Source organism: Osmerus mordax, chromosome 11, assembly GCF_038355195.1.
Source record: "Osmerus mordax isolate fOsmMor3 chromosome 11, fOsmMor3.pri, whole genome shotgun sequence".
Lineage (NCBI taxonomy): Eukaryota > Metazoa > Chordata > Actinopteri > Osmeriformes > Osmeridae > Osmerus > Osmerus mordax.
In genome coordinates this window covers 17,165,918-17,187,263 of record NC_090060.1, presented here as the reverse complement: position 1 = coordinate 17,187,263, position 21,346 = coordinate 17,165,918, and the positions used below count along the sequence as shown (strand labels likewise).

At 52.2% G+C, this 21,346-nt stretch overlaps 2 protein-coding genes across 2 annotated transcripts in view; both read left to right on the top strand.

Annotated features, from left to right (window-relative positions):
- Nucleotides 1-13,419, top strand: part of LOC136951341 (pleckstrin homology domain-containing family G member 3-like) — a 14,361-nt gene extending 942 nt beyond the window's left edge. The window contains 15 exon segments of the mRNA XM_067245694.1: nucleotides 1,096-1,227; nucleotides 1,619-1,697; nucleotides 1,700-1,800; nucleotides 2,324-2,416; nucleotides 2,583-2,669; nucleotides 2,885-2,918; nucleotides 3,045-3,137; nucleotides 4,580-4,681; nucleotides 7,716-7,754; nucleotides 9,280-9,290; nucleotides 9,787-10,065; nucleotides 10,771-11,710; nucleotides 11,984-12,907; nucleotides 13,141-13,330; nucleotides 13,374-13,419. Coding sequence (XP_067101795.1) covers nucleotides 1,096-1,227; nucleotides 1,619-1,697; nucleotides 1,700-1,800; nucleotides 2,324-2,416; nucleotides 2,583-2,669; nucleotides 2,885-2,918; nucleotides 3,045-3,137; nucleotides 4,580-4,681; nucleotides 7,716-7,754; nucleotides 9,280-9,290; nucleotides 9,787-10,065; nucleotides 10,771-11,710; nucleotides 11,984-12,907; nucleotides 13,141-13,330; nucleotides 13,374-13,419 — 3,150 coding nt within the window.
- A 1,680-nt stretch (nucleotides 13,420-15,099) lies between these two features.
- Nucleotides 15,100-18,841, top strand: LOC136951875 (uncharacterized). Its single transcript, XM_067246518.1, has 2 exons — nucleotides 15,100-15,212; nucleotides 15,623-18,841. Exons 1-2 carry the CDS (start codon nucleotides 15,169-15,171, stop codon nucleotides 17,883-17,885), a joined length of 2,307 nt encoding a protein of 768 aa, XP_067102619.1. The 5' UTR covers nucleotides 15,100-15,168; the 3' UTR covers nucleotides 17,886-18,841.
- Nucleotides 18,842-21,346: the final 2,505 nt, after the last annotated feature.

Below are 21,346 nucleotides of genomic sequence, written 5' to 3'. Positions count from 1 at the left end.
TCTGTAGGCCACGGAAGAGTACCAACCTACCCTACCATCTCATACTTGCAGACTAGTAGGCTTAACAGAACAGTACAGTGAAGCAGATCATATTATTCTCATTACCTGCAACAGGTTGGTAGGTTGCAAAATTCCCTACAGCATAGTACCACAGGACTATATCCAACAACTCACTAGTCAGTACAGCCCATTGTATGAACCACCCAAGGGGAAACTCCCCTTTGGCCTAGCGGTTAGATGCTTGTGGTTTGAATCCCACCTGTTCTAAACAACCGATGGTCGTTAATCATGTTTATACGTGGGAATCTATTGTCTAGGTCTGTGGAAACGCAGTAAATGCTGAAAGGCTGTGTGTGTTTCCTGGAGGTCTGAGGAGTAGGGCAGGGGAAGGGTGTGGTCAGCCAGTGCAGATGAAGAGGAGAACAGCTGTAAAATACAGTAATGACCCCGTCGTTAAACCGGAACCTCAGTCATGCGAAACACTGCTCGCTCACTCACACACTCAGCTAGCTGTGTTTGGACCCCGATCAGTGACGGTCTTTCAGTTGTTCTCTGTCCACTGGTTTCTGGGTTACTTTTTCTTTCTTTCTCTCTCTTTCTCTCTCCTCTCTCTTTCTCCTTCTCTCTCTCTTTGTCTCTGTGTCTCCTCTCTCTCCTCTCTCTATCTCTCTTTCTCCTCTCTCTCTCTCTCTCTCTCTCTCTCTCTCTCTCTCTCTCTCTCTCTCTCTCCCTCCCTCTCTCTCTCTTTCTCCTCTCTCTCTCTCTCTCTCTCTCTCTCTCTCTTTCTCCTCTCTCTTTCTCCTCTCTCTCTCTCTCTCTCTCTCTCTCTCTCTCTCTCTCTCTCTCTCTCTCTCTCTCTCTCTCTCTCTCTCTCTCTCTCTTGCCAAGCCCACCTTTGAGGTGGTGTTGCAGAGGATTGCAACAACAGTGGTTTGCGCACAAGCTAAAACCAGCCCCCTAGCAGCAGTCTAAGACCTGAGCTGGGATCCCACACCGTACTGTAGGGTTCACTTCCCAGCCCACAGTGCAGAAGCACTCCAGCCCAATCTGATCCCGCCAGTCACAACCCAGCTCTCTGTCGCCCTCCTCTGGCAGGAACTGTCCAAGCACTTTGACAAGAGCGACCCCGGATACGAGGTTGTCGAGGATGCCATCATCACCATGACGGCGGTTGCCTGGTACATCAACGACATGAAGAGGAAGCAGGAGCACGCTGTCAGGCTGCAGGTACAGGCCCACCAATCAGGAGAGGGCTGGGAGTCAGGGCCCACCAATCAGGAGAGGGCTGGGAGTCAGGGGTCAGGGTCCACCAATCAGAGGGCTGGGAGTCAGGGGTCAGGGCCCACCAATCAGGAGAGGGCTGGGAGTCAGGGGTCAGGGCCCACCAATCAGAAGAGGGCTGGGAGTCAGGGATCAGGGCCCACCAATCAGGAGAGGGCTGGGAGTCAGGTCAGTATACTACAGGTCCGTATACTACTTTTCTAGGAGTGCTTCTCAGGAGTAAATCCTAGTGCAATACAACCTCTTACAAAACCGACACGTTTTAAATCGTGGTTAACAGTAAAATCGGTTAATTGCTGCATCCCTAGTTAAACTAAAGCCCCTGTTGGTGTTCCAGGAGATCGAGAGCTTGTTGGTGAACTGGACCGGACCCGACTTGTGTGGCTTTGGAGAGCTGGTTCTGGAAGGTTCTTTCCGAGTTCAGAGGGTGAAAAAGAGAGAGCCTTCTTCCTGTTCGACAAGATGCTGCTGATCGCGAAGAAGAGGCTTGATCACTTTGTCTACAGCACACACATATTTGTGAGTTACCACAGAACTGAACAGGAAGTCAGTCGGAAATTAAGTTACAGAGTATGTTCATGACGATTCAATTATTGTTTATCGCGCAGACAAAATATTCCATTCTAGTACAAATGGGGGAGAGAGGGTGTGAGGGCTGTTAAGGTTCCTGTAATGAGATATAACTTCATCCAGGATGTGGATAACTGGTCTCCTCTTTCCTGTCTTCTCTCCATCCTCTCCATCCTCTTCATCCTCTCTTCTCTCCATCCTCTCCTCCTCTCCATCCTCTTCTCTCCATCCTCTCCTCCTCCCCATCCTCTTCTCTTCTCCTCTCTTCTCTCCTCCTCTCTTCTCTCTATCCTCTCCTCCTCTCCATCCTCTTCTCTCCTCTTCTCTTCTCTCCATCCTCTCTTCTCTCCATCCTTTCCTCCTCTCCATCCTCTTCTCTCCTCCTCTCTTCTCTCCATCCTCTCTTCTCTCCATCCTTTCCTCCTCTCCATCCTCCCTTCTCTCCTCCCTCCATCCTCTCTCCATGCTGCAGTGCTGTAACCTCTTGCTGGTGGAGAGCATGAAGGATCCTCTGTGTTTCAAAGTGTCAGACCAGACCATCCCCAAACAGCTGCACATAGTCCAGGTGAGAAGCAACACCCTGTCGTCTCACCAGATAGAATCAGGTCAGCAGTCACTTTCCTTCACTGACTCTTCTGTCCTAACCACCCACCGCCTCCTTTCTCTTCCCTGCCCCCCCCCTCTCCTGCTCTCCCCTTCCTTCCTTCCCTCCCTCTCCCCTCCCCCCCCAGGCCAAGAACCAGGAAGAGAAGCGTTTGTGGCTGCACTACCTCAAGAGGCTGATCGTGGAGAACCATCCTGCCTCTCTGCCTCAGAAGGTCAGCACGATGAGTCGGCTGGCTTAGCTGCCACCTAGTGGTGGGATGAGGTCAACACAGGAAGTTTCACTGTTCTGTGTGAATTCTGCATTTTTTCACTAGATAGAGACGGCTTAACGAGAGAGAGAGTGTATGCACTCGACTAAGATCATGTACATTCCTTTATTTGGCCTGATTTTTAAAATTTCAGTTATTACTTTTCTTGTGTTTTTCAGGCAAGGCAGGTCCTTGGGGACTCCTTCTGTCAATGTGAGTAATACAACAAGCAACGACCCTGTCTCACTTGTCTTTACTGTGCACCTACAACCCCTAACCACAGCCCAAAACATGGCATAAACAGACACGCAATTTAGAGGGGAAATCTGTGTGTTGCAGCACCTCAGTTTGACCAGGATAATCTGAAAAAATCTTCGGGCTCTCAGCGATTGGACGACATCCACAATTACCACAGAGGCAGGCGCCAATCAGGTAACTGCGATGCTTGTGATGCAACTGTGACATCATCAGTGGACTGACCATGTCTCATGTAATATAGAGTCTATATTACAGAGTCTCCAGAAGCCAGACAGAGGGACGAATCTATGTCACCACAGGTTCCCTGTCTTGCTCACAGACCCAATCAGTTGATTGCATTTCCGACACAGCCCTCGTGTTGTTCAAGTCCAGCCTCTCTGTTTCCTTACAACTGAGGATTGTTGGTTGTGTTTGTCCCTCCAGACCCACCATACTTTATCCTGACTGCGGCGAACGCGGTTCTGTTTGTCCCTGCAGACACACCGTAGTGCAGCCTCTACCTGTTGTATCCTGACTGTGAACGTGGTTCTGTTTGTCCCTGCAGACACACCATAGTGCAGCCTCTACCTGTTGTATCCTGACTGTGAACGTGGTTCTGTTTGTCCCTGCAGACACACCGTAGTGCAGCCTCTACCTGTTGTATCCTGACTGTGAACGTGGTTCTGTTTGTCCCTGCAGACACACCGTAGTGCAGCCTCTACCTGTTGTATCCTGACTGTGAACGTGGTTCTGTTTGTCCCTGCAGACACACCGTAGTGCAGCCTCTACCTGTTGTATCCTGACTGTGAACGTGGTTCTGTTTGTCCCTGCAGACACACTGTAGTGCAGCCTCTACCTGTTGTATCCTGACTGTGAACGTGGTTCTGTTTGTCCCTGCAGACACACTGTAGTGCAGCCTCTACCTGTTGTATCCTGACTGTGAACGTGGTTCTGTTTGTCCCTGCAGACACACTGTAGTGCAGCCTCTACCTGTTGTATCCTGACTGTGAACGTGGTTCTGTTTGTCCCTGCAGACACACCGTAGTGCAGCCTCTACCTGTTGTATCCTGACTGTGAACGTGGTTCTGTTTGTCCCTGCAGACACACCGTAGTGCAGCCTCTACCTGTTGTATCCTGACTGTGAACGTGGTTCTGTTTGTCCCTGCAGACACACCATAGTGCAGCCTCTACCTGTTGTATCCTGACTGTGAACGTGGTTCTGTTTGTCCCTGCAGACACACCGTAGTGCAGCCTCTACCTGTTGTATCCTGACTGTGAACGTGGTTCTGTTTGTCCCTGCAGACACACCATAGTGCAGCCTCTACCTGTTGTATCCTGACTGTGAACGTGGTTCTGTTTGTCCCTGCAGACACACCGTAGTGCAGCCTCTACCTGTTGTATCCTGACTGTGAACGTGGTTCTGTTTGTCCCTGCAGACACACCGTAGTGCAGCCTCTACCTGTTGTATCCTGACTGTGAACGTGGTTCTGTTTGTCCCTGCAGACACACCGTAGTGCAGCCTCTACCTGTTGTATCCTGACTGTGAACGTGGTTCTGTTTGTCCCTGCAGACACACCGTAGTGCAGCCTCTACCTGTTGTATCCTGACTGTGAACGTGGTTCTGTTTGTCCCTGCAGAGCCTCCAGAGTTGTTGATGTACACGCCTGAGAAGGCTAGGAAGAGCCTCCCCCTGCTGCTGGAGGGGAGCCTTCCCTACAGGAGGACACGCAGGCAGTCAGGTGGGGGGTTTCACCTCAGAACACCCGCTACACACCCTGTGTGTGTGTGTGTGTGTGTGTGTGTGTGTGTGTGTGTGTGGGAAGAGAGAGAGGGACTGATCTTAGAGACAAAGGCTGTTTGACAAAGCTTCTTAGCGAAGAACGCTAAAAAGCTACTTGCGTTCTTGAAAAGAACGTTCTTGCCAAGCGTCTTGCGAGAACGGTCTTGCAAGACCGCGAGGACGGAGAACGATCCGTTCGATGCATCCTCGATAAAAGTGGCGGCTCAAGAACATATCCGGGTATTTTTGGCGTTCTTGGTGACTTGTGTTCTTTGGATTGGAACCGTACTTGGGCAATGAAAGATGAGGTCAAATGAGTTCGCAAGAACACAAGAACAGTATAAAAAATGTCCATCCAAATCATTGACCTGCACAGACATTACACACACACACAGACTTCACACACATACACACACACATGCACAGAAATTACACACACACAGACTTCACATCCATACACACATACACAGATAGATTCAAATAAGATGACATTCCCTATTATTTAATCACTGAAGCAGGTTAGTCATTTACATATAAGAGCATGTTACACCCCTTTGGGGGAATGGAACATTTCCAAAACTCAGATTCCCACCAGCTGAGCTCAGAGCCAACCAAATAAACAAGACAGTTTAACATAACCGATGTCGATACCGATCTCCCAGCAGACATGAGATGGGCACCTTGCCCACCAGTACTAGCAGGAATTCTAATAACGTGCTCTATCTCTCTGTCTCTCTTTCTCTCCATCTCTCTTTATGTCTCTCTGTCTCTCCATCTCTCTTTATGTCTCTCTGTCTCTCAATCACTATCTCTCTCTCTTTCTGTGTCTCTCTCTCCCTCCCCCCTCTCTCTCTCTATCTCTCTTTCTGTGTCTCTCTCTCCCTCTCCCCCTCTCTCTATCTCTCTTTCTGTGTCTCTCCCTCTTCCCTCTCTCTATCTCTGTGTCTCTCTCTCCCTCCCCCCTCTCTCTATCTCTCTTTCTGTCTCTCTCTCCCTCCCCCTTCTCTCTATCTCTCTATCTGTGTCTCTCTCCCTCCCCCTTCTCTCTATCTCTCTTTCTGTGTCTCTCCCTCCCCCCTCTCTATCTCTGTGTCTCTCTCCCTCCCCTTTCCCTCTCTCCATCTCTCTTTCTGTGTCTCTCCCCCCCTCCCCCCCCTCTCCATCTCTCTTTCTGTGTCTCTCTCTCCCTCCCCCCCTCTCTATCTCTCTTTCTGTGTCTCTCTCCCCGCCCCCCCCTCTCTCCATATCTCTTTCTGTCTCTCTCTCCCTCCCTCCTCTCTCTCCATCTCTCTTTCTGTGTCTCTCTCCCTCCCCCTTCCCTCTCTCCATCTCTCTTTCTGTGTCTCTCTCCGTCCCCCTCCCTCTCTCTTTCTTTCTGTGTCTCTCTCCCTCCCCCTTCCCTCTCTCCATCTCTCTTTCTGTGTCTCTCTCCCTCCCCCCTCTCTCTCTCTCTCTCTTTCTGTGTCTCTCTCCCTCCCCCCTTCCCTCTCTCCATCTCTCTTTCTGTGTCTCTCTCCCTCCCCCTTCCCTCTCTCCATCTCTCTTTCTGTCTCTCTCCCTCCCCCCCCTCCTCTCTCTCTCTCTCTCTCTCTTTCTGTGTCTCTCTCCCTCCCTCCCTCTCTCTCTCTCTCTCTCTCTCTCTTTCTGTGTCTCTCCCTCCCCCTTCCTTCTCTCCATCTCTCTTTCTGTGTCTCTCCCCCTTCCCTCTCTCCATCTCTCTTTCTGTGTCTCTCCCTCTTCCCTCTCTCCATCTCTCTTTCTGTGTCTCTCTCCCTCCCCCCCTCTCTCTCTCTCTCTCTCTCTCTCTCTCTCTCTCTCTCTCTCTTTCTGTGTCTCTCTCCCTCCCCCTTCCCTCTCTCCATCTCTCTTTCTGTGTCTCTCTCCCTCCCCCTTCCCTCTCTCCATCTCTTTTTCTGTGTCTTTCTCCCTCCCCCTTCCCTCTCTCCATCTCTCTTTCTCTCTCTCTCTCTCTTTCTGTGTCTCTCTCCCTCCCTCCCCCTCTCTCTCTCTCTTTCTGTGTCTCTCTCCCTCCCCCTCCCCTCTCCATCTCTCTTTCTGTGTCTCTCCCCCTTCCCTCTCTCCATCTCTCTTTCTGTGTCTCTCCCCCTTCCCTCTCTCTCTCTCTCTTTCTGTGTCTCTCTCCCTCCCCCTTCCCTCTCTCCATCTCTCTTTCTGTGTCTCTCCCCCTTCCCTCTCTCCATCTCTCTTTCTGTGTCTCTCCCTCTTCCCTCTCTCCATCTCTCTTTCTGTGTCTCTCTCCCTCCCCCCCCCCCCCTCTCTCTCTCTCTCTCTCTCTCTCTCTCTCTCTTTCTGTGTCTCTCTCCCTCCCCCTTCCCTCTCTCCATCTCTCTTTCTGTGTCTCTCCCCCTTCCCTCTCTCCATCTCTCTTTCTGTGTCTCTCCCCCTTCCCTCTCTCCATCTCTCTTTCTGTGTCTCTCCCCCTTCCCTCTCTCCATCTCTCTTTCTGTGTCTCTCCCCCTTCCCTCTCTCCATCTCTCTTTCTGTGTCTCTCTCCCTCCCCCTTCCCTCTCTCCATCTCTCTTTCTGTGTCTCTCCCCCTTCCCTCTCTCTCTCTCTCTTTCTGTGTCTCTCTCCCTCCCCCTTCCCTCTCTCCATCTCTCTTTCTGTGTCTCTCCCCCTTCCCTCTCTCCATCTCTCTTTCTGTGTCTCTCCCCCTTCCCTCTCTCTCTCTCTCTTTCTGTGTCTCTCCCCCTTCCCTCTCTCCATCTCTCTTTCTGTGTCTCTCTCCCTCCCCCTTCCCTCTCTCCATCTCTCTTTCTGTGTCTCTCCCCCTTCCCTCTCTCTCTCTCTCTTTCTGTGTCTCTCTCCCTCCCCCTTCCCTCTCTCCATCTCTCTTTCTGTGTCTCTCCCCCTTCCCTCTCTCCATCTCTCTTTCTGTGTCTCTCCCCCTTCCCTCTCTCCATCTCTCTTTCTGTGTCTCTCTCCCTCCCCCTTCCCTCTCTCCATCTCTCTTTCTGTGTCTCTCTCTCCAGCTCCTGCTAAGGACATTGAGGCCTCCTTTCTTCCCAGTGGTGAGGGTTTGTTACTGTGTGGTGAATCAACTATCTCCATCTCTCTCTTTCTGTGTCTCTCTCCCTCCCCTTTCCCTCTCTCCATCTCTCTCTTTCTCATTCAGTCTCTCTCTTTCTCGTCTTGTCAGTTTGTTGGTGATGGTGTGATGAATCATGTCACTCTCTCTCTCTCCCTCTCACTCACTCATTCACTCATTTCATCAGGGCTTGAAATTGCACACATAATCTGTGTCTGTGGGACCTCCTGGGAGCATTTGTGTGGGTTCAAATAATGATGGTGTGACCTTTTTAAATGTCTTTACAATACGCTTGCTAACTAGCCAGATACAGTGACCGGTCCACCGTTCTATCCAACATTACATAACCAGTTAAAAGTCATCTTTACATTCTAAACTTTAATGCAGAAGATTTTTGTTTGGTTAATATTAACCGTCAGTCACTCCTTGTGACTGCGCTCTGTTGTCACATGACAAGGAGTTAACTATCATGCAAAATACATCTATAACATCATTTCTTGTTGTTGTGGTGCTCCTTAATATTCGGTGGGCTCTCCGGGCTCTCCGTCGGTGCTCCTTTTGAAGTTGGGAGCAGCAGTGCAACCAAGTAAAAAAGTGAATTTCAAACCCTGGTCATGTCTTGGCAGTTTATTACTGTGTGTTAATAGTCCAGGCAAAGTAACTCATTTTGGAGCCAAAAATAGAACTAATTGTAAAATAATTTCTTTCAGCATAGATCATGTCTATGAGGTGTCCAGAACAACATACTAAAAGTCCTAAGAAATCCTAGTTGAGGAAATATGTTTAATTCTCATCAATCCGAGATGTGTGCCTATAAGGCCAGGCAACATTACACCCCAATGGGGCTATTTTCTTCCTTTACTCCTATCAAAATGAAACTTTACACAATGAAACTACCCATGAAAAGTAAAATCTTTTAAAAGTTTCTCTGAAAATGAATTTTCATATGCAAAGGAGCTATACACTAATCGAATATGCCCAAAATACACCCAAATAGGCTTAATGTTTTCCTTTACTCCTACCACAATACAACTTTACATAGTAAAAGTATACATGAAAAGTAACTTTTTTTGTATTACAAGTTTCTTTTGAAATTAATTTGAATATGCACATGAGCTCCACACTTATTGAATATGTCCTAATTTGCATAGGCAGAAACACCATTCATATGTATGACAAATACATCGGCCCAATCTTCATCCAATCATCCTACTGCCAATGGGTGATGGCAATGCTGCTTTTAGACTGGCCTCTACTTGAATCATCTTGTCAACCGTAACCAGAGATTTATCAGTAGGAGCGGGTTTTTAATTAAATTAACCGTCCTTCATCCTCCTCCACTCCTCCTCCATCCTCCTCCATCCCTGTGTGTGGGTGTAAACCTTGCCCCTTGCCCTGGGGCGCCAAATGTGTCAGGACTGCCACTATCTGTCAGGATGAATGATAAGGTGTTGAAACTAAACTACATTCCTGTGTTCTGCTTCCTCATCATGGCTGCTGAATTCCAGTTTCTCAGAAGGTAAATATGATGTGTTTTGTTCTGTCTGCCTTTAGAGGAAAGTTGTTTGATTCTTCATCAAACACTTTGTGTTGGATGTGAATTTGTTTTGGCCATGCTCCTTGGCTTCCTAGACTAAGTTACGTTTGCTGTGGTGCCAAGGAAATGATAAAAGGTGCACAATGACAAGAAATAATATTGATAAAACGCCAAATACAGATTAAAACTAAAGTAACAAGCCTGGCTTTAAAATGTAAGAAGTAGAAAGTACAGATATTTGAATAAAAAATGTAAGGCGTGATACTAAAAAGTTTGTTGTTCCCTCTCCCCTTCCTACCCCTCCTCCATCCTCCTCCACCCCTCCTCCATCCTCCTCCACCCCTCCTCCACCCTCCTCCACCCTCCTCCAACCATCCTCCATCCTCCTCCATCCTCCTCCACCCCTCTTCCATCCTCCTCCACCCCTCTTCCATCCTCATCCACCCCTCCTCCACCCCTCTTCCACCCCTCCCTCCAGACGGGCAGCGATGGTGAGCTGTGCCCCCAGCAGGCTGACAGCCTGGGTTCCTCTGGCAGCACCAGCACCCTGGCCTCCTCCGTCATCGAGGTGGAGGCCGACCACGCCGAGCAAGGCCTGACCAGGAGCCGGCCGGAGGAGCCGGAGGAGCCGGAGGGGGAGGGGGAGGAGCTGTGCCCTCTCAGCACCCCGCCCACCCTGTCCATCACCGAGGAGATCATGCAGTTCATCAACCAGAGTCGTGTCAGAGAGGGATTGGCTGAACTACCCACAGACACGGTGTGTGTGATTTTTGGGGGGAGGAGATACTCTCTCAAGATAAGCTTCTCTCAAACCTGGTCCTTGTCCTTCCCTGCATGTTCTAGATGTTTCCCTCTTTCAAAACACCTGGTTCAAATGAATTTTGGTAGTCAAGCTCAGCAGAAGCCTGATAACGACCCATTCATTCGAATCAGGTTGTGTCTGAGCAGGGAAACATAAATGGACACAATAAAGGACTGCGGGCCTTGAGGACCAGGTTTGAGTATCACCGCTCTAGGTTTCTCTTCTGCACCAGTCGCAAACACATGTCTTCCCTTAAGGGACCCAGGAAATCACAGACATCTGTTTCTTGTCCGTCCTCCAGCCTGCAATACTGCCAATGGGTGATGGCAATGCTGCTTTTAGACTGGCCTCTACTTAAATCATCTTGTCAACCGTGACCAGAGATTTATCAGTAGGAGCGGGTTTTGGCGAACCGTGCATCCGCTCCTGGCAACCTGGAGAGGCGGTCGGCAATTTCCCAAGTGTATCAAATTAAATTAACCCTCCTCCATCCTCCTCCACTCCTCCTCCATCCTCCTCCACCCCTGTGTGTGGGTGTAAACCTTGCCCCTTGCCCCGGGGCGCCAAATGTGTCAGGACTGCCACTATCTATCAGGATGAATGATAAGGTGTTGTTGATAAGGTGAAATCACAGACGTCTGTTTCTTGTCCGTCCTCCAGCCTGCAGTCCTGGAAGAACGCGTGGAGCTCCAGACCCCAGACCCCTGCCCCCTGGCAGTGCAGGCCAGCCATCACAGCTTCTGCTGCCCCCTGAAGGAGGGCGCGGAGCCCCCAGTCTCCCAGAACCACACTCTCCAGCAGGGAGCACAGCTGCAACTGGAGGGGGACAGAGCCAAGATGGAGGATGAGGGCACTCCTCGCCATGTGACCAGTGAGTCAGAGGGAGGAAGTGCAGAGAAGGAAGGATCCCTAGCTCTAGCTCATCTGGAGGAGAAGGTGGAACGTGATGAACTAGACACAGCTAAGGCTGGAGACGAAGAGAAGGAGGAGGAGCAGCAGACGGTCATCACCCCAACACGACTGTCTCCTGACCTCCTGATCTCCAGCCTCTCAGCCAGAGAGGAGGAGCTTGTCTGTGACCTGCCCAGAGAAGAGAAGCTCTCCCCAGGCCCAGCCCCAGGCCCGGCCCCCCCTACCTCCATCGGCAGCCCTCCCTCCTCCAAGAGAGACAGCCAGATGACCAGGAGCGACAGGCTGATCATTGAGAAGATCAGAAGCTACTATGAGGCTGCAGAGGCCCAGGCCGGGGCCAGGGCAGAGGCCGGGGGGGAGGCTGAGGAGACCGAGGGTGCGAGCGACGGCCAGACCCCCCAGAGGAGGAACAGCTTCTCCCAGATCCCCTCGGGGCTGGTCAAGGAGTCTGTGTCTCGCTTCGACGTCTTCGGCCACCAGGACAGCCTGTGTGAGTCCGAGAGTGGGCGCTCGGACACGGGGACAGACCCAGGCCTGCCCTCCCCTCCGCCCCTGGAGCCTGGCCCCCCAGAGGGGCCCACCGGCCAGGCCTGCCCCACCTCCCTGCCTGCTGTCTGGGCAGAGGAGAGTCAGGACCAGGGCCAGACTCCACCAGGCCTGGAGGTGGACTGCATCTCCAAGGAGACGGGTGAGTTTTGCCAGAGATTCACAGCATGATCAAATCAAGTTTTATTTGTATAGCAGTGTCACAGAGGGCTTCACATACGCCTGTAGAACTGCACCTAAACCAACCTAAACCCTCAAGGATACAGTAACTTCTGCATTTACATTCTACAGTAACTCAAAAGAAAAGTGGTAAAGATTGAATCTTTGGGTCTAACGGTCTAGCAGTCTGTTGTTGAGGTTGAGGAGGATATGGAAGTGTCATACGTGCTCTCATCATATTTATCTCATGAAACAGAACTAACGAAAGTGTTGAAGAACACGGAGAAGGAAGGCGTGTCCGCCACCACAGACACCACAGAAAAAGAAAGCAAACGCAGCCTGTCCACAGCCGACACCACAGAAGAAGAAAGCAAACGCTGCCTGTCCACAGCCGACACCACAGAAGAAGAAAGCAAACGCAGCCTGTCCATATCCGACACCACAGAAGAAGAAAGCAAACGCTGCCTGTCCACAGCCGACACCACAGAAGAAGTCACCCCCTCCGTGCCCGAAGACTCCACGTGCACCCAGCACCTCAACGGGCATGGCCCGGGCAGATCCAACGCCACAGCAGGCCCCGGAGACCGGGACAAGGCCTCCACGGGTCCACCAGCACACGCTGAACCCTGGGGAACCCAGAGAGGGCTGGCCTGGACCCGGAGCAGGGAGCCCCCTGCCCCCAGTGGGAGTCTGGAGGGCCTGCCCAGCCAGATCAGGGAGGGTCACTGGGCCCGGCAGGTGTCCTCCTCCTCCTCGCTGGCCCGTGGTCTGCTGGGGGCCAGCGGTGGAGACGTGGCCGGGATGGGGCTGTTCGAGGCGGGCCCGGTGGCCCCGTGTCTTCTGGAGAACTCTGAGAGGATCCTGAGCAAGGTCCAGATGCTGGCCCGCATGTATGGAGCCAAGGTGAGCAGCATGAAAGTTCCCCTGCACCACAAGATGGCCGGGGGCCGGCCCCAGGGGGCCCAGAACCACAGCTACGCCTACTCTCAGTACCACAACCGCTTTGAGACCAAGACCCACCACGCCCGCTATCAGAGCCACACCAACGCTCGGTCTGACACCCAGAGCAAGAGCTCAACCCTGGGGAGGAGCCCTTGCTGTCCCCAGAGAGAAGAGAGGAGGAAAGAAGAAGTGAAGAATGGAGTGATGAAAGAGAGAAGGGCAGAGGGCCCAACAGATGGTGAGTGTCTACTTTGACCGCGGTGGTTGACAGTGGTAATAGAAGGTTCTAGTTTGATCTTTCAGTGTGAGGTCAGCCCTTTCTTTGAACACACTGACACGACAGTGTCATTTCCATTTGTTTCTGGTGTGAGGCAAGGTTGTGTAACTGCTTTTGGTTACGTATCTGGATTAGGAATGTGCATGCTCAATACTAGCAGGAATAACATTTCTGTATGTTGCGTAATGTAACAGCTGTCCAATCAGAGCCCCAGAAAAAGACAGCTGTCCAATCAGAGCCCCGGGAGAAAAAGGCTGTCCAATCAGAGCCCCAGGAGTTAACAGACGTCCAATCAGAGCCCCTTCTGTACGGCCACATCCTGGTCACCGAGCATCTGTCCCAGGCCTGCCACCAGCAGCTGTCTCCTACCCTCCACCAGCAGCTGTCTCCTACCCTCCACCAGCAGCTGTCTCCTACCCTCCACCAGCAGCTGTCTCCTACCCTCCACCTGCCCACTGGAGACACGGTCATAAATCAACCCAGGAATGGAGCCTCGAATGTGGGCTGCACCTACATTTCCATCTGCACCTCCAATGCCTCCCCCCCCTCCCTGGATCTTCCCACCCCTCCTTGTACACCGAGAGAGGGAGTGGTGGAGAGCCTTTCTGGGAATGCAGATAAAGATGTGTATCTGGAAGCTTCTGAGAGGTATGTTGATAAAGTGTAAATATTCCCACACATCTCTGTGTTACAGCATGTTTGACTGATTCAGATTTTCATAGATTCTGACCAACATTTATTCAGAATCAAATTAAATCTTATTTCTATTCCTTTCTGCCAGATTGATTCTGACACAAATTAATTCAGACTCTATTGATTCTGACTAATTCATTCAGATGGATTAGACTCACCAGATTCTGACTCTGATTCTGATTCTGACTGATTCTGACTCTGACTCTAGGTCAGCAGGAGAGCAGAAGGCCGTCCGTCCTCTGTACTCCATCAGAGAGGACTCCTCCTCCTCCTCCATCAGAGAGGACTCCTCCTCCTCCGCGGGCTGGGGTCCAGAAGCCACGGATCCCGGGTTCCAAACCCAGGAGGAAGAGGAGGTGGTTGTGACCCTCCAGCACCATGCCCCAGCCCAGGCCCCAGGGAAGGCCCCAGGGCAGGCCGGAGACGAGGCCCAGACAGACCCACCTCTCCTGGGGGAGAGAAGCAGCTGTGCCCAGGGGCTCTCTGGAGCTCACAGAGTCCCATCCACACGAGAGCCAAATATCCTGACCCCTGACCCCGGCTTCACGGAGAGGTCAAAGTCCTCTCACCTCTGCCGCCTGACTGACCCCCTACACACAGCGCACACGCAGCCCTGCCACCCAGCCTCAGGGCAGCCGGAGGCTTCCAGAGGGAGAGGGTACCCCATGCCTCGGCCCTGGTCGTCGGGCGGGAGCCCAGCACCCCTCCCCCCTCCCCCAGGAAGCCTGTCTGCACAGTCCCTACCCACCTCCACCCTTCCCTCCTCCACCCTGCCCTCCTCCACCAGCCAGGAGCCTGCCACCCTACCCACCTCCACTCCACCCACCTCCACCCTGTCCTCCTCTACCCTGCCCACCTCCACCCTGCCCTTCTCCACCAGCCAGGAGCCTGCCACCCTGCCCACCTCCACCCTTCCCTCCTCCACCCTGCCCTCCACCAGCCAGGAGCATGCCAGCCTACCCACCTCCACCCTGTCCTCCTCTATCCTGCCCACCTCCACCCTGCCCTTCTCCACCAGCCAGGAGCCTGCCACCCTGCCCACCTCCACCCTGCCCTCCTCCACCAGCCAGGAGCCTGCCAGCCTACCCACCTCCACCCTGTCCTCCTCTACCCTGCCCTCCTCCACCCTACACACCTCCACCCTGTCCTCCTCTACCCTGCCCTCCTCCACCAGCCAGGAGTCTGCCACCCTGCCCTCCTCTACCCTGCCCTCCTCCACCCTACCCTCCTCCACCCTACCCACCTCCACCCTGCCCTTCTCCACCATCCAGGAGCCTGCCCCCCTACCCACCTCCACCCTGTCCTCTTCTACCCTGCCCACCTCCACCCTGCCCTCCTCCACCAGCCAGGAGCCTGCTACCCTGCCCTCCTCCACCCTGCCCTCCTCCACCCTGCCCTCCTCCACCCTACCCACCTCCAATCTACCCACCTTCACCAGCCAGAGCCCTGCCTATCTGCCCTCCTCCAATCTACCCACCTTCACCAGCCAGAGTCCTGCCTATCTGCCCTCCTCCGCTAGCAGGAGGAACATGGCCATGGACTGGGAGCCCAGCCCCACGATGCCTGCCCAGAGGTAAGGAGACCAGTCAGCAGTAGCAGTCTGTCCTCATGCTGGCTGAGCAGGAGATAGCAGTCTGTCCTCATGCTGGCTGAGCAGGAGATAGCAGTCTGTCCTCATGCTGGCCCAGTGACACATAATCCTCCTGCTTCTGAGTAATGTGTTAGGTATTCACAGGATATGGAGAAATGAACTAGTTTCAACAGAATGATAATGGTAGGCCAACACATACACAGGAAGTCTTTCCAGTGATTTCCTTGGACAGAATTATTAGGACTCAGATAACACAGATCAAAGATTCCACTTTCTTTGATTTATGATCTGTCCTCTCCCCTTTAACGTGAGATTAAAGGGGAGACTATTATATAACACTTAGTGATCTATGTTGCGGATGATTCCAGACCCCCTTCTTCTCTCACATCCAGGAGTCCCAGCCAGGATCCGGCCCCTCCAGACCACGCAGCCTCCAGCCTCTCCCCAGCCTCTGGCCTCTCCCCAGCCTCCGGCCTCTCCCCAGCCTCCAGCCTCTCCCCAGCTCGACGGCATGTCTCCCAGCCTGGTCAGGAGATCTGTTCCTCACTGGCTCCAGGATCAGGACACCCACTGAACTACCAGCCCGCTTCCACCTTCAGCCCCAGCCCCGGCCCCAGCCCCAGCCTCCGTCATCGGTCCCCGTCCCCAGCCAGAGTTCTTCCCTGCTTCTCTCCCACCCCCTCTGCTACAAGGGCTCTTTCCTCCCCCTCCCCTATAAGGGCTCTTCCCTGCTTCTCTCCCCCTCCTTCTTCCACAAGGGCTCTTCCCTCCCCCTCCCCAGTCAGGGCTGTTCCCTGCTCTTCCCCCACCCCCTCCGCTTTCACCAGGTCCCTGGCGGCCTCCTGCATCAGCCAATCAATCACCCAGAGCCTTGCCAAGAAGAACGCTCGCCTCCAGGCCACACCCCTCGCAGGCGGAGCCCACGCCCCTCCGAGTCACAACACCGCCTCCCCTCTCAGAAGGACCTCCCCTTCCCCCAAGCCCTCCTCCGGTTCCAGCGGCCCCCCTCAGGGTCCTACCAGCCTCCACCATGCCTCTTCCAGAGAGGGGTGCTATCCACAGCGGTGTCCCCCCTCCCCTGTTCGCTCCCCTGGGTATGTGAGGTCCAGCCCCTCCCCAGCTCCCGTCCCTGCCTCCTCTCCAGTACGGTCCCCTTCCCCCTACAGGAGCCAGCATTCTGCATCCCCAGCCCCCTCCGTCAGCCTACACCACCCTTCCCCAGCCTCTCTCTGCCCCAGGTCTCCAGCTGCTGACCCTCCCAGAGGACTGAACAACAACAGCAACAACAACAACAACAGCGGCGGCGGCGTTGCTAACGGCGGGTGGGAAGCCAATCACAGGAAGCCTCCGCTGGTGAGCACAAACAGCATGCCACCGTCCCATGATCCTCTCTGGGTGGGCTCTCACAACAGGGTGGCAAGGCCATTCTCCTCCTCGGAGCCCAGCTCACGTGTCCAGTCCCCCTCCCCGTCTCCATTCAGCCGGATCTGCTCCCCTCCCCCCCCCCACCCCCACCACACAGCCCCGTTGGCCAACAAGCCCCCCAATCCCAGAAGCAGCAGGTCAAGCTCCTTCAACCCCCTGGGCCTCACCTTGGAGCTGCCCAGGGCCTCCTCAGTGAGCTGCACCACAGGCCCCAGCGCCACCAGCCCACGGATCAACTCCCCTCCTCCTATCGGTGTTCCCGCCAACGTGTGGGGCATGGCCTCGCCTCAGCCCCGGAACCCGAGACTGACTCACCCTTCCTCCCCCTCCTCCTCCTCCTCCTCCTCCTCCTCCCTAACCTCACCCACAAGGGGGGAGGGCTCTTCCTGTTCCTACCCCGCCTCTCTGAGGACCTCCAGAGCCACATCCCCCTCCCCTCCTCCCCCCTCCAGCCCCTTCCTCTGCTCCCCTCCGCCCTCCCACAGCCTGCACAGGCCCCTGGGCGGCGGTGTCCTCGGCCTGGCCGCCCGCCCCCCCAGCCCTGCCAGGACCCTGAACGGACGCCGGTCGTGGGGGGAGAGCGGGTTGAGGTCGGGGGGGTCCGTGGAGCTGGAGTCTGGCCTGGTGAGCCCGCGAGGTGGGGCTTCGCCCGGAGGCGCTCTGGCCTGCCTCAGCCCGGGCCCCGGGTCTGGAGCTCAGTCCCCCGGCCGCCTCACCCCAGGGAAGAGCCTTCACGGGGGGCAGTACTTCACCAGCATCGCCTGGCCGGACATCCGGGAGCTCCTGACCAGGTACGATGGAGCGGACGAGCCGGAGTGTGACGCAGTGAGCCCCCCAGCCCTCTGCTTCCCCCAGGACCAGGACCCAACAGAGGGGTTGTGTCGGAGCCAGCTCATCTGTGCATACGTGACCCGGCCTCCCCCTGTCCCAGAAAAGGACCCCCCCACCAACCCCCCCGCCGCCCCCCCGAACACACAGCCTGACCCCCAGGACCCCTGCTTGGCCCATGCAGCCAGGGGCTCACACAAGGCCAGCTACGCCACCACGGTGAACCTGCAGATCGCAGGAAGCGGACGCATCACCTCCTTCAGCACGGCCCAGGTGAGCCTCACCCAGACCCTGACCCCCCTGGGGCTGGTCGTGGGGCCGGGAGACAGCCAGGGACAGAGGAGGGTCAGCATCAACGGATGCAGCCTCTCCCCCCTTCCCCAGAACTGCAGCAGGATGTGATGACAGGCGGGGGTGGGGCTGGGGCTGGGGAGGGTGAGGAAGGGAGGTAGAGGGGGACAATTGTGCTTTCTGCCCAGTCGATGGGGACTGTTGACAGTCTGAAATGGCACTTTACCCGGGGATTCCCACAGTAGTGAGAAGTGATCCTGTGAGGTCCGTAGGGATCGATACTAACCCAGTCAGATGAGGGCTTGTACTGTTTTGATCTCTCTACGGTAGTGAGCTGGGAAGGAAGACTTGTGTCATCCTTCAGACTAAAACCACCTTCTCTTCGTGAGACAACGCTGTGCTGAAGTCTTAAAGGGACAATCCGTAAAACATGTCAGCTCCAGACTTCATCCTCCAGGCCACTGCCAGACAAGACTTCAGCTGAACGAGCAGTTTGACTCTACAGATAGGCCTATCTGCCTGTGTTGTTCTTATTAAGCCTCTTCCTTATAAATTAAGTGCTGTTAAATGTCTATTCTGTGTTTAAGCAAGGAACAATATTTAGTTTACCAAAGCCTGGGTTTAGGTGACAACCATGAATGCTTTTCATTATTTATGAAGTAATGGTATTTGTCTGCTTTCTGGCACTTAATCTAATTGTCTTTATTTTGCACAGTTGTTCTTCTATGTCAGTGTGGTTTATTTGACGATGAGTCTGTGAAGTGATTTCAGAACAAAAGCAAGATAGTGTTTAGTGTTTGTTTTTATCTATAATTGTTTTACTGTTGCTGGATGGCTTGCTTCGAAATAATCGATCACCATGTGTTCGGTTTCAGTAGAGCTGTGGGGAGGCTATGAACATCGTGAGAGTTACTTCAAATGTTTTTTTTTTTTTTTTTACCAAACTATATATTAGTATGACTTTTATTGACTGTTGTTATAAAACAGTGTATTTTCACGCGGGTCACTAAATGAACACCTAGCTTATCAAACGTACAAGTTTGTAAATAAATCCTGTGTGAACTCCATTGTTGACTCTGCTTTCATGTAGGCTATTTTCCAGTTACAATATGAGTACATCAACGATGATTATAAATCAACATAAAGAAACATGCCTGATGCTCTTAATTGTCTCTGTGTAAATACAAATAAGTATGAGACCTAAAGAAAGGGGTTGTGTAACGAAAAGCTAAACACACCGAAGAGAGTGAATGGCACTTCACCGGTCATCTCTTGATAACGAAATTATTATTTATAGCATGCGCTAAACCGAAAGAATGCCTAGACTTTGTATTTGTGTTTCAACACACACAAATATAAACACGATACATTTTATTTTAGTAGGGTTGTAGGCTATATAAGAATCTACAAGAGGTATGCCAGTGTAACGTGAGGGTTTGGTATATGGTGGTTGGATCACTCGTAATAAGAAGAGACAGCCAGATGGACAGATAACTTTCTTAAACAGCTCTTTACCAGAGAATGTTTAATATATCCTTAAACAGGCTCTGACTTTACTTTACTCCACACTTCATCCGTGCCATAACATCCACACTTCCTCCTCTCCCGCTCACATGTTGCTAACCAACCAATCAAACGTTAGCAGGACTTACAGTTTTTCACAATTTTTAACACACAAAAAGCTAACATTTGGCACAATTTTCACAACCTTCACTTCATGTACCAATTGCTCGACCCAATTTGGCACTACTTCACACTTCCTTATCTGCATTAGACTTTGACTTTCCTTGTTTACACACTAATGTCTGGTGAGCAATTTGCGATCAGGACTGCAGCATAAAAAGGGCCTTGAGCCTCTGTTTCTTTTGGTGAACAATGGAGAACTTACAGTAGAAAATACCAACAACCAGAGAAGGAGAGGTGTAAGAGTGAACACAGTGGAGGCGCTGTCACGTACCACTAGCTACTGTCATGTACCAGCGGAGGCACTGGCATGTACCACTAGCTACTTTAACTGGACCATGAATTGCGATGAAGGCACGTAGAGCATTGATGAATGCATCGGTACTTAGGTCATCCATCATTTCTATGTGTATTGCGCGAGAGCACATACAGATAAGTAACAGTCCGTAACGCTTCATCTCCTTCCTTCCTTCTTTTACATAGAACGGCCCAAAGCAATCCATTCCGCAATAAACAAACGGTGGTGTTGCTTCCAAGCGTTCTGGAGGTAGGTTGGCCATTTGTTGTATCTCAGCGGATCTTCTGAACTTTCTGCATTTTGTGCACTTATAGATGTAAGAGGACACTGCACTGCTGCCACCCACAATCCAGACACCATTTGATCTTAGCTCATTCAGAGTCATACCTCGGCCCTGATGTTGTATCTTTTCATGATAGTGCTTAATAAGTAAGACCGACACATGGCTCTTCCTGGGCAAGATGACTGGATTTTTCACATCTGGATGCAATGCAGCATGCTCCAATCGTCCACCCACCCTGAGAGCACCATGTTCGTCTAAGAATGGGTTTAATTTATGTAATCTGTTTGTCTTGTTTTTGGTACTTACTTCTTCATTTTGTTGCAGGCTTTGGATCTCTTCAGGAAAGGCGTATTCCTGCATAATTCGAATGATGGTAAGTTCGGCTTTTTTCCTTTCTTCCAGACTTGTTGCCTTACAGGTCTTTGGCTGTAAACCTTTGATTTCCTTGGCAAATAGTTTGATCCTAGCGATAGCCTTTACAGCTCTTCCCCAATCTGAAAACCTTTGGATACGGTCAATTAGCAGTGATTCTTCCTTGGCCTGAGTCTTAAAGACTTGGGCCTTCCGAAGCTCTGGATCGTTGATGGCAACTTCTCCCACCTTAGCATCTCTACTCTGAATCTTATTCTGCCACAAAAACGTTGGACCAGTAAACCAATTGGAAGCGATTAGCTCTTTAGCCATAAGACCTCTGGAAGCATGATCTGCTGGATTGTCTTCCGAGCTCACATGGTTCCATTGCTTAGGGTCTGTGCTTTGCTTGATACGCTGTATGCGATTTGCCACGAACACGTGGAAACGTCGGGCCTCGTTATTAATGTACCCAAGTACCACTCTTGAGTCTGTCCAGAAGTATTCCTCTAGATCCTTGATCTCCAATTCTTTCTTAAGCAAGTCACTTGTTCGAACTGCTACAACAGCTGCCGTCAGTTCAAGCCTTGGGATTGTGGTGAACATCTACCTGGGACTCTATCTGCTGACCCAACTGATCTGCAGCCTCTACATTACAAGCTGAATGTTCTTTTTCTTCCATTTTAATATTCTGTGTTTATGTGACTTTGTTTAAATGAAAAAACTAAATTAAATAAACTGTTGTAATTACAAGTGTCTTCCTTCACACTCTTAAATACAATATGTGAATCTATAGATTTAACACTATTGAACTCAGAATTCACCTTCATTAAATTACACTTTGATGAATTGATGTTCAACTCTGATTCAAGTTAAGGTAAATGGTTAAAGGCCGCAATATGCTTCTGCGTCTCCGTTTACGGATGGGCGGGCGCACGGATATGCACGGATACGGAC

Excerpts from the sequence above, each read along its gene's own strand:
- LOC136951875 (XM_067246518.1), top strand. The coding sequence starts at position 15,169 with ATGGCCATGGACTGGGAGCCCAGCCCCACGATGCCTGCCCAGAG. Across the intron at positions 15,213-15,622 it reads CCCACGATGCCTGCCCAGAG|GAGTCCCAGCCAGGATCCGG; the intron begins GTAAGGAGACCA and ends TCTCACATCCAG.